This window comes from Octopus bimaculoides, chromosome 2 (genome assembly GCF_046866305.1).
Source record: "Octopus bimaculoides isolate indiv1 chromosome 2, ASM4686630v1, whole genome shotgun sequence".
Classification (NCBI taxonomy): Eukaryota; Metazoa; Mollusca; class Cephalopoda; order Octopoda; family Octopodidae; genus Octopus; species Octopus bimaculoides.
Window position 1 is genome coordinate 8,227,772 of NC_142929.1, and position 14,973 is coordinate 8,242,744.

Here is a 14,973-nt window from a genome sequence, read left to right on the forward strand (position 1 = left end):
TGTGCTCATACTGCGGATTTCCACTCGTACTTCAAGACAAAAATTTGCATGAGTTTCGACTCAGCAAATTATTCGTACAATGGATCACTCATACTGCGAGATTCTACTGTACGTATATGTACATCTGTGTATTTTAGACATGATGCATCCAATGCCTTCTAGGCAGTACCTTGTGCATACTAAGGCCAGCACCATGGATCAGAAAAGGATTCTTAAAGGTAACATTCATTAAATAATTTAAGTCACCCATCAGATTTGGGTATGTGATGAGATGAACTTGCCCTGTATTATTATTATTATTATTATTATTATTATTATTAGGCTGACTTTGCCTTTCATCCTTTCAGGGTTGAGAAATTAAGTACCAGTTACGTACTGGGGTTGATGCAATCGATTGGTCTCCTCCCCTCAAATTTCAGGCCTTGTGCCTTTGTTAGAAAGGATTATTATTATTATGGTCCGGTTCCAACGTGGGCGACAGCAACAAAATCTTCCTAGCATGGCCACAGTATAATGATTGAAACAAGTAAAGGTGAACGATAGATACTAACCATTTCTCACAAATTGCATGTGATGAAGTTTCAAAATTTTCCAGTACAGCAGTTCCATATTTATCGTGGCAAAAACATTGTTCTTTCTTTACACACTTTCCATCCTGTTCAAGGGTGTTCTCAGGACATCGACATCCAGGGACACACGTATCTGATTCCTGGCATACACCCCTTCCAGCTTTGTAGTCTGCACAATGAAGTGGACATTCATTTGCGCAGTCAGACCAAACTTTACCTCCAGTGCACACTATAAAAAGATACAAGATAGACTATTTTAATATAACAGATTTTATGTATAAACACAAATAATGGTACACCAGGCACATGCATCACAACAAAATGTGTGTGACATGGGGATCTCATGTCAAGATAAACAGCGCATGATCTTGCAGGTGGGGCCCAGTTAGAATTTTCTTCAGGTTAAGTAGCCCATCCCACTCAAAAGGTCCCTAAATAAGGACAAGTCTCATATAAAATAATTTGGACAAGTAGGAGTGGCTGTGTGGTAAGTAGCTTGCTTACCAATCACATGACTCAGAGTTCAGTCCCACTGTGTGGCCCCGTGGGCAAATGCCTTCTACTATAGCCTCGGGCTGACCAAAGCCTTGTGAGTGGATTTGGTAGACGGAAACTGAAAGAAGCTCGTCGTATATATGTATATATATATATATGTATGTGTGTGTGTGTATGTTTGTGTGTCTGTGTTTGTCCCCCCAACATCACTTGACAACCGATGTTGGTGTGTTAACGTCCCCGTAACTTAGCAGTTTGGCAAAAGAGACCGATAGAATAAGTACTAGGCTTACAAAGAATAAGTCCTGGGGTCGATTTGCTCGATTAAAGGCGGTGCTCCAGCATGGACACATTCAAATGACTGAAACAAGTAAAAGAGTAAGTGTCTTCACTATATCATCAGTCCAACCGAAGCCTTGCAAGTGGATTTGGTAGACAGAAACTGAGAGAAGCCCATCGTATTTTGTGTGTGTGTGTGTGTGTGTAAGAAAGAAGAAATCATGATCTTTTGTTTCAATAGAAAACATGATCCCTTCTCTGTTTCCAATTAACACTTACAGTTCACTTATATATGAGAAAAGCTGGAAGTTTCTCAAGAATCAGTCGATGACTTTTTTTAAAAAAGAAATGCTAGTAGAAGCTTAATACACAGTGTTTTTTTAAAATATGTATTACATGTAAAAGGTGTCTGCATTGCTTAATATGGAAGGGTGATGAATATTGGAAAAAAAAAACTATTTGAAATCAAAGGTATGGTGTACCCTTGGTGGTCAAATATAAGGAAGACTATCCTTCAAGACAAATGGTTCTCATCAGATCTATATGACCCCCGAGGGTCCATATAATATTTCTGGGGTTCTATGCAACAAAATAGTAAATTTGGGATTCAAAGTATTTTAAGGGCCCCTGGAAAAATGTTGCTTTAGATGTATGTATTGTAAGAAACAGGTAGGGTTTCTTTCTCTAATGTTTTAGATAGTTTGACTTAAACAAATTAATGTGTGAAAAACAAAATAAGAATTTTGAAAGAAGTTTCTATAAAGCTAGTTTTTAAATTCTGAATGGCTATGGAGACCCACCAGAATAAAATAGTAATCAAAAGGGTTCCATAGATAAAAAAAAAAATGGTTGAGAACCTCTGTTCTTGACTAAGGTTGAAGTGGATTTGAGAATTTAGAATTTAAATAAAAATGTAAAGAAAGTGTACAAAGGATACACAAAGAAATATATCATTTTATACATTCGAGCAAGATTGTTGCCAGTGCCGAAGGACTGGCTCCTGTGCAGGTGATACGTAAAATATACCATTTCTAGCGTGGCTGTTGCCAGTACCCGCCTGACTGGCCCTTGTGCCGGTGGCACGTAAAAGCACCCACTACACTCTTGGAGTGGTTGGCGTTAAGAAGGGCATCCAGCTGTAGAAATTCTGCCAGATTAGATTGGAGCCTGGTGCAGCCATCTGGTTCGCCAGTCCTCAGTCAAATCATCCAACCCATGCTAGCATGGAAAGCGGACGTTAAACGACGACGATGATGATGATGACATTATAAAATATTCAGTAATCAGTTTACAATGAATGTAGCAAAATCTGAAGAAAAAAAATATTATTTTTAAGGAATGGAAAAACTGTTAGGATGCATTGAAAACACAAGAAAATACCTCGTTCATTTGAACACCTTTCCAATCCACATGCTTGGATTTGCACTCCTACTCCAAGACATTCAGATATTACTTCAAGTTTATTTTGACATTTTCGAGTTCTTCTCTGGTATCCAACATCACATGATGCTGAACAACTTTCCCAAGTTGCCCAAGGCATCCATGAAGGTGATTCTTAAATTAAAAATACAAATCATTCACATAAAACCATTTAAGATAATTAAAATTTCTATTTTTAGTTTGTAAGGTTCTTAATGTGAATTTGTGTGTTGAAACAAATCTGTGTCTAGGGAGGGTCATTATGCTGATAGATGTTAAAATAAACACATGCACTGGTTTAATATCACTTCTTAATTTTATTAACTAAATATTCAATTGTTGTTTAATGTATTGATTGAGCAATCAAATGGTTATTAGTTTTCTCTGTCAAGGTCCTTTCATTGCTATTCTATACCCTTGTGAAATCTGCTCTACCAACACAATTTCTCATATAAATGGCAACCTTTATATCCTACTCAATGTGGATGTATGGTTAGGAGGCTTTAATGCTGCATTATTTGCTTAGAGAAATCTTCTCATATAGACTTATGGTGTTAAGAAGCACAGACATATCAGTAGCAGATGAAAAATTGTCAAGTATTAGTGATCAACCTGGTAGCTCACATGATTTCAGCATGTTTGTGCTTCCTCAGTTGCAGTCATCCACTCATTGTATCCTAGTCTAGTCTCACTGTCACCAATATATAGAAAAACAGGGACTATTCAGTCACTGATGTCACAAATAGTCAGCTGCCTCTGTAAGAATTAAATATTTGCCACAGAATATGTATTAATACCAAATGGTAGTCTTTATATCTAATTTAATGTGGTTGTATTGTTAGAATGCTGTAAATCTGCAGCATTCATTAGAATAAAGACTACTGTTGGATTTCCTAAATCTTAGAAGACAATAATATTCCATGTTAATAATATTTTCCAAACACCAGTATAATAATGACATAATTATTTTACTAAATTCTTCATTATTTTCAGAATTATTTGAAACAAAAGACGTGCTTTTCAACAGGTTTATGCTATCAAAGTGGTAAAATGTTAATCATGACATATAATACAATTGTGATAACTGAAACAATTTCAAATTCATCCAAAAAGCTGAACAACAAACTACCTTCACATGGAATGAAGTTACAATCAGATGTCTCTTCTGTTGGTAAATTGCAATCAGCTGTTCCCTTTTTTATCAGTCTCTTTCTTGATCTTATTCGATTCCCTACATCACAGCCCTTACTGCATGCTGTCCATTGAGACCATGTTGAATAAGCACATCCTAAAAGGGATATTAGACAGGAAAAAAAAAAAAATAAACATCAGCATTTGTAAAATTTCACAAGTTGATCATATTTAATGAAAAAATCAATAATCACCTTTGCAAACATTGTTGGTGCACTGCAGCATGCCTTCACTACAAGTACTAAGAAAGAAAAACAAAAATGAATTATAGAAGTTTATCTATTTTACATATATTTCTAATATAAGATAAAATTTTTTCAAAAAATTCCAAGTGGCCAGCATATTAAAATACCTTTTAAGGTGAAAATTATAAACAATTATAAATAAGAGCAAAAGAAAAAAAAAATTTCTATGCCAATATGCTGAGAAATAGACTTTAAATCGTCAAACTGTTAGCTTGCTTTCCTCAATTCAACACGATGTGTATTTATAGTAATGTATATTGTATGTGGTGATTGGTGATTTAAAGTCTATTTCTCAGCATGTTGGCATAGAATTTTTTTCTTTTGCCTTTATTTATAATTATCTTGCATATATTTCAGAAATCTCAAAATAGAATGCAAAGAAAACAAAGATCCATTAGTCAAGAATTGTCCCTTACCAGTTATTGCAAGAAATGTGAACAGTGACCCCTTCTTCAACTTGATCAAATACATGTGCAACTTCTTCTTCACTTGAGGCACCAGTTCTACCATCCTTCTCAATCCACCCTATTATATTTCCAGGTATGTAGCCAAGTAGTTCTTCAATATCACATACCTTGAGGACACACACTAGAAATAAAAGTCAGAAAGACATTATATTTTGAAGAGGATCTAACAGTTGAGGGAACCCGTGGAAGAGGTAGGCCCAGGAAGACCTGGGCTGAGGTGGTGAGGCAAGACCTTCGTACATTGGGCCTCACCGAGGCGATGACTACGGACCGAGACCTTTGGAAATGGGCTGTGCGTGAGAAGACCCGGCAAGCCAAGTAAGATCGTTGCCAGTGCCCCTGGACTGGTTCTTGTGCGGGTGGCACATGAGATGCACCATTTTGAGCGTGGCCGTTGCCAGTACCGCCTGACTGGCTCCTGTAGGATTTTCGAGCGAGATCGTTGCCAGTGCCCCTGGACTGGCTTGTGCGGGTGGCACATAAAAGACACCATTTCGAGCGTGGCCGTTTTCGTGCGGGTGACACGTAAAAGCACCCACTACACTCTCTGAGTGGTTGGCGTTAGGAAGGGCATCCAGCTGTAGAAACTCTGCCAAATCAGACTGGAGCCTGGTGTTGCCATCCGGTTTCACCAGTCCTCAGTCAAATCGTCCAACCCATGCTAGCATGGAAAGCGGACGTTAAACGATGATGATGATGATGATGATGATGTCTAGCAGAGCAAGTGACCATGGAATAATACTCTCTTGTTGGTTTGTATAACGAAAATTGTAGACAAAGAGCTGAGCAATAACAGTGTATTTACACATAAACCAGAAGCCAGAAATATCTTTTTAAGTGGAAGTATAACATAAGTTATTTTATTCTTTCCCTGGTCTATACCCATGGCTATGCTGGGGGGGGGGGGGACTTCATTCCTCATTTTAGTACTTATTTCAGTGTGGTAAATCTCTACAAGAACTCTAATTAGCACAACATCACTTGCTATCTCTACAGCCTCTCCAATATCTTTCAATATCACTTGCTATCACTGTCATCTCTAAATATCTCCCCTCACACTCCATCCTGTCTGTACAACTTATACAACCCTCAGTATTCCCTGTGTACAGGCTCTTCCTTTCTCTCACTCTCTCTCCCTCTCTTTCTCATCCCTACTGTCTCACTATTTCTCTCTCTAACAACTCTCTCTCTCCCCCTTCCTCTCCTTCCTTGTCCTACTGAAGTAGCCAAGTATCTCCTTGATAATAAGGAGGCTATCCCTCTCCCTCTATCATACTCTAATCTCTCAGATCCATACCCTCTCTCCCAGCTGAGAGGTCCTTGTCTTATGAGTTCACAGGTGTTGGTGCCACTTAAAAGCCACCCTTGCTGGTGCCATATAAAGAGAAATTATGCTAGGGCCACATAAAATGCACCCAATATACTCTGTAAAGTGATTGGGGTTAGGAAGGGCATCCAACTGTAGAAACCATGCCAAAACAGATAAGTGGAGGATGGAGTAGCTCTCCAACTGATCTGCTCCTGTCAAACCGTCCAATCCGTGCCAGTATGTAATTATTTATTTATGCGCCCTTTTAAAACCTAGCCACGCTCATGGGCCCGGTTTCCTGGTTTCTATGGTGCATTTCAGCTGGCGTGCTAACATTTCTGCCAGCCTGCCATGTTCCACGGACCCCAGGATATTGAAAGGTCTGTCAGCTTAACATCTTCACAGACCCCCAGTACTACCTTTGCAGACTACCAGGGATCCATGGACCACAGGTTGCGAATCACTGTTCTGCATCATAACCAATGGAGTGTTAGTTTTAACAATATTTTTGAAATACTTTACAATTTAGGGATCATATAATGATATTCAATAAAAACAGTACATCACCATCATTTAATATCCTCTTTTCCATGCTCCCCCCACCAATCCCGATACATTCTTGCCAGCCTCCACCCACTCACCTTACTTTCTCTGTCCCCACTCACTTCTACTCGGACACCTCACACCACTATTTGTCTCATCACAGCTATGACTAAATTCCTTCTTACTCTCTCTCCTGTAAATACGAGTAACCATGTCGCTGCTCTACAACAAGAACCTGCTCTGGGTCCCCCTTTATTTATATCTCAAACCTCATCTCCTAGCATAAAGCTACCCCAACCTTTGGCTTTTGTAGTCTCACAGGCTTCATGGTGGTTTCACAGGTGAATGTTCTTCATTTTATATAATCATTTAAGCTTGAGGGAGTGAAATTTATTTAACTCCTTAGCATTTAAAGCCAGCCATATCCGGCCAAAATATTCTGTCTGCTTTATCTTCAAACAGGCCAGATCTTGCCTTTCATACCTACTCTATAGTGTCCTTTTACAAATAAACAATCACATCGTCAAAATCTCAAAGCTATGAGATAATGCATAGTTACTGAAATTAAGCAACGTTGAGTCCAGTTAGTACTTAGATGGATGACCGCTTGGGAAACCTAGGTGCTGTAAGCATCTCACACAATTTTCGGGCACAGGAGTGGCTAATACACGAAACAAGTGCTAATACACGAAACTCTCAGTCCTTGGGTCACTCTGTTGCTTCTGCTAAATAATATCAAAAACATATACCCTTTTCTACTCTAGGCACAAGGCCCTAAACTGGTACTTAATTTATCGATCCCGAAAGGATCAGAGGCAAAGTCGACCTCGGCGGAATCTGAACTCAGAACGTAAAGACAGACGAAATACCGCTAAGTATTTCGCCCGGCGTGCTAACGTTTCTGCCAACTCGTCGCCTTACGTATAAAGCATTCACCATAATATAGATCTCTGGGATTGTAAATCTATAGAATTAGCAAGTAATAGATGCACGATAAAACTATCCTGTTATGGTGTTTAAAGTAATACTAATACTTCCTTATTAAATCTAGTTTTCTTGAAAAGTTTATGAATATTTACCAACCTGGTGGTTTAGTGGCATATGATATCGCTGTCGTAAGTTGTGGTTTACCTGTGAGAATAGAGTGAGTTTACATTATTATCAGAAATTAATTTGGACAATTTAATAATAATAATAATAATAATAATAATAATAATAATGATTTCAAATTTTTGCCACAAGGGCAGCTTGGGGTAGGGGATTAAGTCGATTACATCCACCCCAATGCGTAACTGGTACTTATTTAAATTTAATCGACTCCGAAAGGATGAAAGACAGAATCGACCTTGGCGGAATTTGAACTCAGAACGTAGCGGCAGACAAAATACCGCTAAGCATTTCGTTCGGCGTGCTAACGATTCTACCAGCTCGCCGCCTTAAATTTAATAATAATGATGCTTGCTGTTGAAATTTGCGATCTAAGTATGCTTAGAACAACAAATAGCTAGAAAAACTTTTAACAAGGGAATGGGCATAGATCAAAGCATACGATTCTAATTAATAAATATAAATTTGCTTCCAGTTCAAATATGAGGCATATTCGAATGCATAAGAAAACCATTGATTGTATTTAGTCACGGAGAAAATGTTTTGATGCCAACAAATAGGTGTAAATACACCTAATCAGTCACAGTGTTCCCTAACCAGACTGCTAGGTGCATGCATTTTGGAGTGCTTATCCCCTCTTCAGCAGCAGAGACTAGAAAGGCAGATACTGTGAACTGACATGAGTGTTCCTCTTATGATATTCCTGTCATCGTTCAATGATTGGTTGTGCTATTCAGTGGCTCACTATAAATAAAGTATGGGGTGACAACACTAAGCAAGCATTTCATCATAGCAAAAATACAGGCAATGGCTGTATTATAAGTTCGTATATGCTCGAAGCATATTTGAACTGGTCGAAAGTTTGTATTTATACACATCACTGCTTAATGAAGGAGATACTATTATCATGCTACAAGAACATAGCCTTCATTCGAAGTTGCTGCCATTCATGAATGATTGACTGAAAATTTCTATTGTTTAAGACAACTCTTCCTCGGCTTTCATATAATCTTTACTGCTAGGATCTATATTTTTTCTAATTATTTTTCCTTTGAGATAGGAAGTGATGACTGGTTGGTATTTTATATTATGAGCTATTTTAAAAAATTAGTTGCATTAGATGACAAGAAGATTGCAGTAGAAGCTGTCAATAAAAGATATTCTTAAATTAAAGCCGTCATAAAATTCATAAAACAACTTTAAAAACATGAAAACGAATAATAGGTTTTTATATAACAAAAAAAAAAAAAAAATTAGCCACAGGCGTGGCTATGTGGTTAGCAGTATACTTTCTAACCACATAGTTCTGAGTTCAATCCCACTGCATAGCACCTTTTAGCAAGTAGTCTCTACTACAGCCTCAGGCTGACCAAAGCATATCAAACACAACGTTAGTGTTATCATTAATTATGTAGACACCATTTCTCTGCAGAATCTGTTAGCATCCGTTGCACAGCATGGTACACTCATAGCTTGGTTGTCTTCGTTGTAATGTAACCAGCTTTGTGCAGTGGATGTAATGGGACAAGTCTCGATCTTGCTATTTCCAATTGATAAGATTTGTGATAAACAATCTGAGTGCATCAAATTGATGGCACCTTCTCCCCTTAAAATGAAACAAAAACGTAATTGATGGCATTCAACAAATACCTGTTAAATTCATTGACATAAGGTGGGGGATGACTATTATTTGTTTCTCAAACTCAAATGATGACGTCTGTAGTTTTAAACATTCAATATTTATTTAATGCGATAAACAACACATTACAAATTAAATATTAAAAAACAAACAAACATTTCAGCATTCGGTAGGGTAAAACAGTAGAACACAGCGTCAACAAGTGATTTCAATATATTTATTAACACGTGCTTTCTCGTAGACAAAAGAGTTCTCATGTTTGGCTATCAATGTGTCTGTGGATTACGATCGACTAACGTTACTCCAAATTTTCAAACTTTAATAGCTAATAACTCTTTATTTATTGATTTATAACGAAAATGATTTTCATAGTATTGGTTAGCCTAAAAAAGTGTATAATTATACTTAATATGAAATCAATTCAAACGGAAATTGAAATTGGCAGCCAAATGTAAAAGAACCAACGAAACACTTAGCAGTGTTGATTGTGTATCAGTCGAGTTAAATATAAACCCACTCAGCAAAGCAACAGCGTCAAGTAGAGCAGAGAAGAGATTAAAATGCCGCTTGGTGTTTTATGCCAGTCGCTATTCGGCCATCAACTGTTTGTTTTGACTGACTTGTAAAATACGAAGACCTGCAACACGATCAGCTCGTATTTCTCTCTCTCTCTCTCTCTCCAACATTCTCATAACTACGGAATGCGTCCACCACAAAAGCTCACAACTACCTGTAGTTCTCTATTGAAACATCGTCTCTGATTCTATATTTATTTAACAATAAACACGTTAACATTCGTCTATCTCTCTATTCATTCTATTGTGAAGTAAGTTAAAATAATAGATGAGAGGTGGGGAACCTTTTTGTTCATGGAGGCCACCTTACAATTCATCGCACCTCATAGAACAAATATTCTTTTGTCATTTTATCCCTAGGCTTAGGCTGTTAAGTAAATTAATAGTAATCTCATAAAAAAAGACAGGTGAATAAAAATTAGAAATATGACATTTTCAAATATTTTACTTAAGTAGGAACTTTTTTTTAATAAGTAAATGAATAATAATCTTTTTTTTTAAAAAAAGTCAACCTTATAAACACCAAGAATATGAAATTTTGAAATATTTCCTTTAGGCTTGTATTTACTCTTTATTCAAATTAATGACTTCTTTGAGTTTGCTTTTTTGAGAAAGCATTTTGATATCAGGTTCTAACACAGTGGTTCTTAGTATCAATTGGTCCTCTAAATGCACATCTGTCAACTGTTTTCTCAGTGAATTTCGAACCTGGGTTCTCATTCCTAAGGTATTTTTCGATGTTGTTGTTGTTATTATTATTATTATCATTATTATCTAGGCCAGTGCCTGGAATCGAACTCAGAATCTTGGAGTTAATAGCCTGCAATTGTTGACCCAGAAGGTCGCATGCGGCCATAAGGCCGCAGGTTCCCCATCCCTGTAATAGATTAAAAGCATCACATAGATGACTAAGCATGTGATTATAATCTTTTAACGAAGTCAGGAAAAGTTGAAAACATAAGAAATACTTAATACAGTTCTGTATTTGAGAGAGGAGGAATTATTTACATTTGACGAATATTTGTCCGCATCTTGTTCGTTGTTAACACAAACTTTCGGCTGATATACTCTCCAGCCTTTTTCAGGTGTCCTGGGGAAATTTCGAACCTGGCTTCTCATTCCTAAGATATTTTTCGATGTTGTTATTGTTATTATGGGCATATGGCGTAAGGGTTAAGAGCGCAGGCTACTAACCGCAAGATTCCGAGTTCGATTCCAGGCACTGGCCTAAATAATAATAATAATAATAACATCGAAAAATACCTTAGGAATGAGACCCAGGTTCGAAATTTCCCCAGGACACCTGATGAAGGCTGGAGGGTATATCAGCCGAAACGTTGTGCTAAAAACAAACAAGATGAGGACAAAAATATCCGTCAAATGTAAATAATGTATAAAAAGTAGTTATTTTACTTATCAACCATACGATAAATGCATCACTCACTTGGGCTGGTTTTTGGTGTAGTTGGTCCGCGTCCTAGAGTGCTTGGTGTCATTGGTCTTGAGATAGGCTCTGAAATTTAGAAAGCATAAGCATTCACCGAAGACAATAACAGGCCCATAGAGTTGTTTTTGCTGTAAAATCTAGAAAGCAGCATATTTTATTTATACAGCAATCCCTCGACTATCGCGGGTGTTACGTTTCACACCCACCCCCGCGATAGGTGAAAATCCGCGAAGTAGAAACAGTACTGTATTGTTTATTTAAAAAAATTATTTTTATAATTTGTATATATTTATTTGCTTATTGTTGCTGTTGGTACTCCGTCGCTTACGACGTCGAGGGTTCCAGTTGATCCGATCAACGGAACAGCCTGCTCGTGAAATTAACGTGCAAGTAGTTGAGCACTCCACAGACATGTGCACCCTTAACGTGGTTCTCGGGAATATTCACCGTGATAGAGTGTGACAAGGCTGACCCTTTGAATTACAGGCACAACAGAAACAGGAAGTAAGAGTGAGAGAAAGTTGTGGTGGAAGAGTACAGCAGGGTTCGCCACCATCCTCTGCCGGAGCCTCGTGGAGCTTTCGGTGTTTTCGCTCAATAAACACTCACAACGCCTAGTCTGGGAATCGAAACCGCGATCCTATGACCGCCATTGCACCTCCACTCATTTTATTATAAATGCAAAACAATACCACGGAGGAATCGACGTAAGCTTAAATAATAAGCAGCGATTGGTGAAACACGATATGGCAAGGGATTACTGTATAAACACAATTCTACTAATTTCAACGAGGTGCTCGTTTAAACTACTTACGTTTACAAAGTTTTGCCGATATGGATACCAACATGTCTTGTGTTCGATTAGTGGGCAGAAGTGTAATTGTCACCACTGAATGACCATTACCTTGTGGAATGTTGACTGATTTATTGGGTTTGGAAGTCTAGTGGACGAAATGAAAATTATATTGAAAAGCAGATTCTTGATGTATACACTGTTCTTCAACAATATTTAAATCATTAAATTAAAATGAAATGTTAGAATCATCAAAATGCCGGGATTAAAATGAAAATGTGAAGACACTAAGTCAATTATGTTTATTTGCATGGACATCACAACTGAGTTGAAAAAATTTACAATTATTAAGAGAATTAGTGAAAGAAAAATCAACTACCTTGATATATTGTACAGAAGGAAACGATATGTAAACGATATAGGATTCCACATTGTCGTGTTGAACAAGGCGAATTGTAGCGCCAGCATCAAGGTTGGGGCCAATATTTAATGTGATAGTCCTTCTTGTATCTGAATTAGTTATCCATCCAACATTTGGTCTGATGTCACCAGGATTGCCAACTGACGGATTGAGATAGATGGCTGTATCTGGGATGAAAGATTCATCATCCATCGCCTCTGATAGCACACAAAACGCTGTCAAATAAAACAGTTTCATATTTATTATAAAGTATGAAATTGACTGGTTATTTGTTCAGTTAATAACAAAAAAACTTCATACTCACCTTTTCGATGTGTTGAATGGAGACTTTATACTGGGTCATAACATAAAGAACGCGGTTTTTCAATTGCATGAACTAAAAGTCGGAGAGGGATGGGATAAACTACCTGCATCATGAACCAACAGCCCGACATGAGGGGCAGCGGAATCAAACTCCCTTATACACCAAATGGGCCAGCAGCTGAGACAAAGGCACATACAAGGGATCTAGTATTTTTCATTCGCAAAATATGCATTTTTTTTAAAAGGAAGTGAAAAATCTGAAAATCGGCTATACTAATGTAGCCTTCCAGTCTCATTGTTTTGAAGGCATGATAAAGTGGAGAAAAAAATTGAAGAAGAAAGTTACAGAGGTTTAAAAATCGAAAAAAAAAAACTGTATATTTTTAGCTAATAGCGAGACAAATTTTCTGCGTTTAGCGGAGCGGTGTGAACATTATAGTTGTACCCTGTGAAATTTATAGTTTAGTGTCTGACCTGTTCATTGAAGGTTTCTAATTAAACAGGAATACCTAATAAAATCAACGTGTCATTTTACTGTTTCTCTTCTCTTCAATGATTGTATTCTTTAATTATTTTTGAAAATTTGTTATATTAATATGTGTCTGCATGTGTTTGCTTTATGCGTATTTCAGTATTATGTATACCTGTCGTATATTTGTGTACATCATTAATATGTAAGTGCGCGCGTGTGTGTGAGAGAGTATGTGTTTGTGTGTGTGAAAAGGGGGTGTCTGTCTCCAAAACTCCAAAGTTGAGTAACGTTTTCATGCTTGGATTTGTAAACTACGATAAGAATAACACTGGTCAACAAAGAATTTGTCCCAAGAAGAAGAATACCTGTATCTTATGTTTTTGTATGCAGAATTCAAAAATAAAGCGGTGAGCTGGCAGAAACGTCAGCACGCCGGGCGAAATGCTTAGCGATATTTCGTCTGCCATTACGTTCTGATTCCAAATTCCGCCGAGGTCGACTTTGCCTTTCATCCTTTCGGGGTCGATAAATTAAGTACCAGTTACGCACTGGAGTCGATGTAATCGACTTAATCCGTTTGTCTATCCTTGTTTGTCCCCTCTATGTTTAGCCCCTTGTGGGCAATAAAGAATTAAGAATTCAAACATAATGTCAAATTATCTGTAACACGTTCCACGATATCCCTCTCAGTTCCCGTTACGTGGGCTAAATTTCAGTTAAGCTATTGAAATGTGAAGCTAATGGTTTAAGAAATTTTTATGAATAGAATTAACCTAGTGAAATCATAAATCCAGCTGAGTCAATGAGTCCTAAAAATATATGAAATGAAAACTATGTAACAATACTAACGCACAGGAGAATATGTAATGTACTAACACACAGAAAAATTAAAACAAAACAAGCGGGGGAAAAGAATCTCGTGGTGTGACGAAACAAGTGTGAAAAATCAACATAGACAACAGCGGTACAGACAACAGTGAAACACAACATAGCATACGGCTGTGGTGGTAACAAGCTTCTAAAACCACGCTGCTTGTTGATTGGCTAAAATTACCTAAATTTCCCTACTTTAATTCCAAATAACATCAGATTCTTTAATTTATGAGATAAAGTAACTGGTTGATCGTAATCAGAATTCAGAGCAAAATTAAGTGGGTTCATTTTATGAATGGAAAAGACTAGATCCCATACAGGAGTGGTGATGTCAAACAACCCCAGACTGAGGGAATCAGAAAGACCACGGTAGTGCTCCAGCATGACCGCAGCTGCATGGCTAAAACAAGTAATATATATATATATATATATATATATATATATATATATATATATATATATATATATATATATACACACACATACATATATGTATAAACATATATTTATATGTACACACACATATATATGTGTATACATATATATTTATATACACATATATATGTATATATATATATATATATATGTTTATATACACACACATATAAATATACATACATATACTTTATTTAAAAGCAGCAGAAATATAACAAAAATCTGTTACTCGGAGTTTCACGTTCCCGTTCATCGGACAGTTTTGTTAGAAATGGGAAAGAAAACTGTCCGATGAACGGGAACGTGAAACTCCGAGTAACAGTCTTTTGTTATATTTCTGCTGCTTTTAAATAAAGCATATTACTCTACCTCTGGTATTGGAGTACTATTT

General features: G+C 37.1%; 1 protein-coding gene across 1 annotated transcript in view; it reads right to left on the minus strand.

Annotated features, from left to right (window-relative positions):
- LOC128247132 (uncharacterized) overlaps positions 1–14,973 on the minus strand; it is a 117,383-nt gene that overhangs the window by 29,144 nt on the left and 73,266 nt on the right. Inside the window, exons 26-34 of the mRNA XM_089348302.1 lie at positions 12,458–12,714; positions 12,100–12,226; positions 11,283–11,351; positions 7,601–7,648; positions 4,615–4,786; positions 4,148–4,194; positions 3,892–4,050; positions 2,724–2,897; positions 552–798 (exon numbers count right to left, since the gene is read on the minus strand). Of these exons, the coding sequence (XP_089204428.1) occupies positions 552–798; positions 2,724–2,897; positions 3,892–4,050; positions 4,148–4,194; positions 4,615–4,786; positions 7,601–7,648; positions 11,283–11,351; positions 12,100–12,226; positions 12,458–12,714 (1,300 nt within the window). The remainder of the gene's footprint in view (positions 1–551; positions 799–2,723; positions 2,898–3,891; positions 4,051–4,147; positions 4,195–4,614; positions 4,787–7,600; positions 7,649–11,282; positions 11,352–12,099; positions 12,227–12,457; positions 12,715–14,973) is intronic.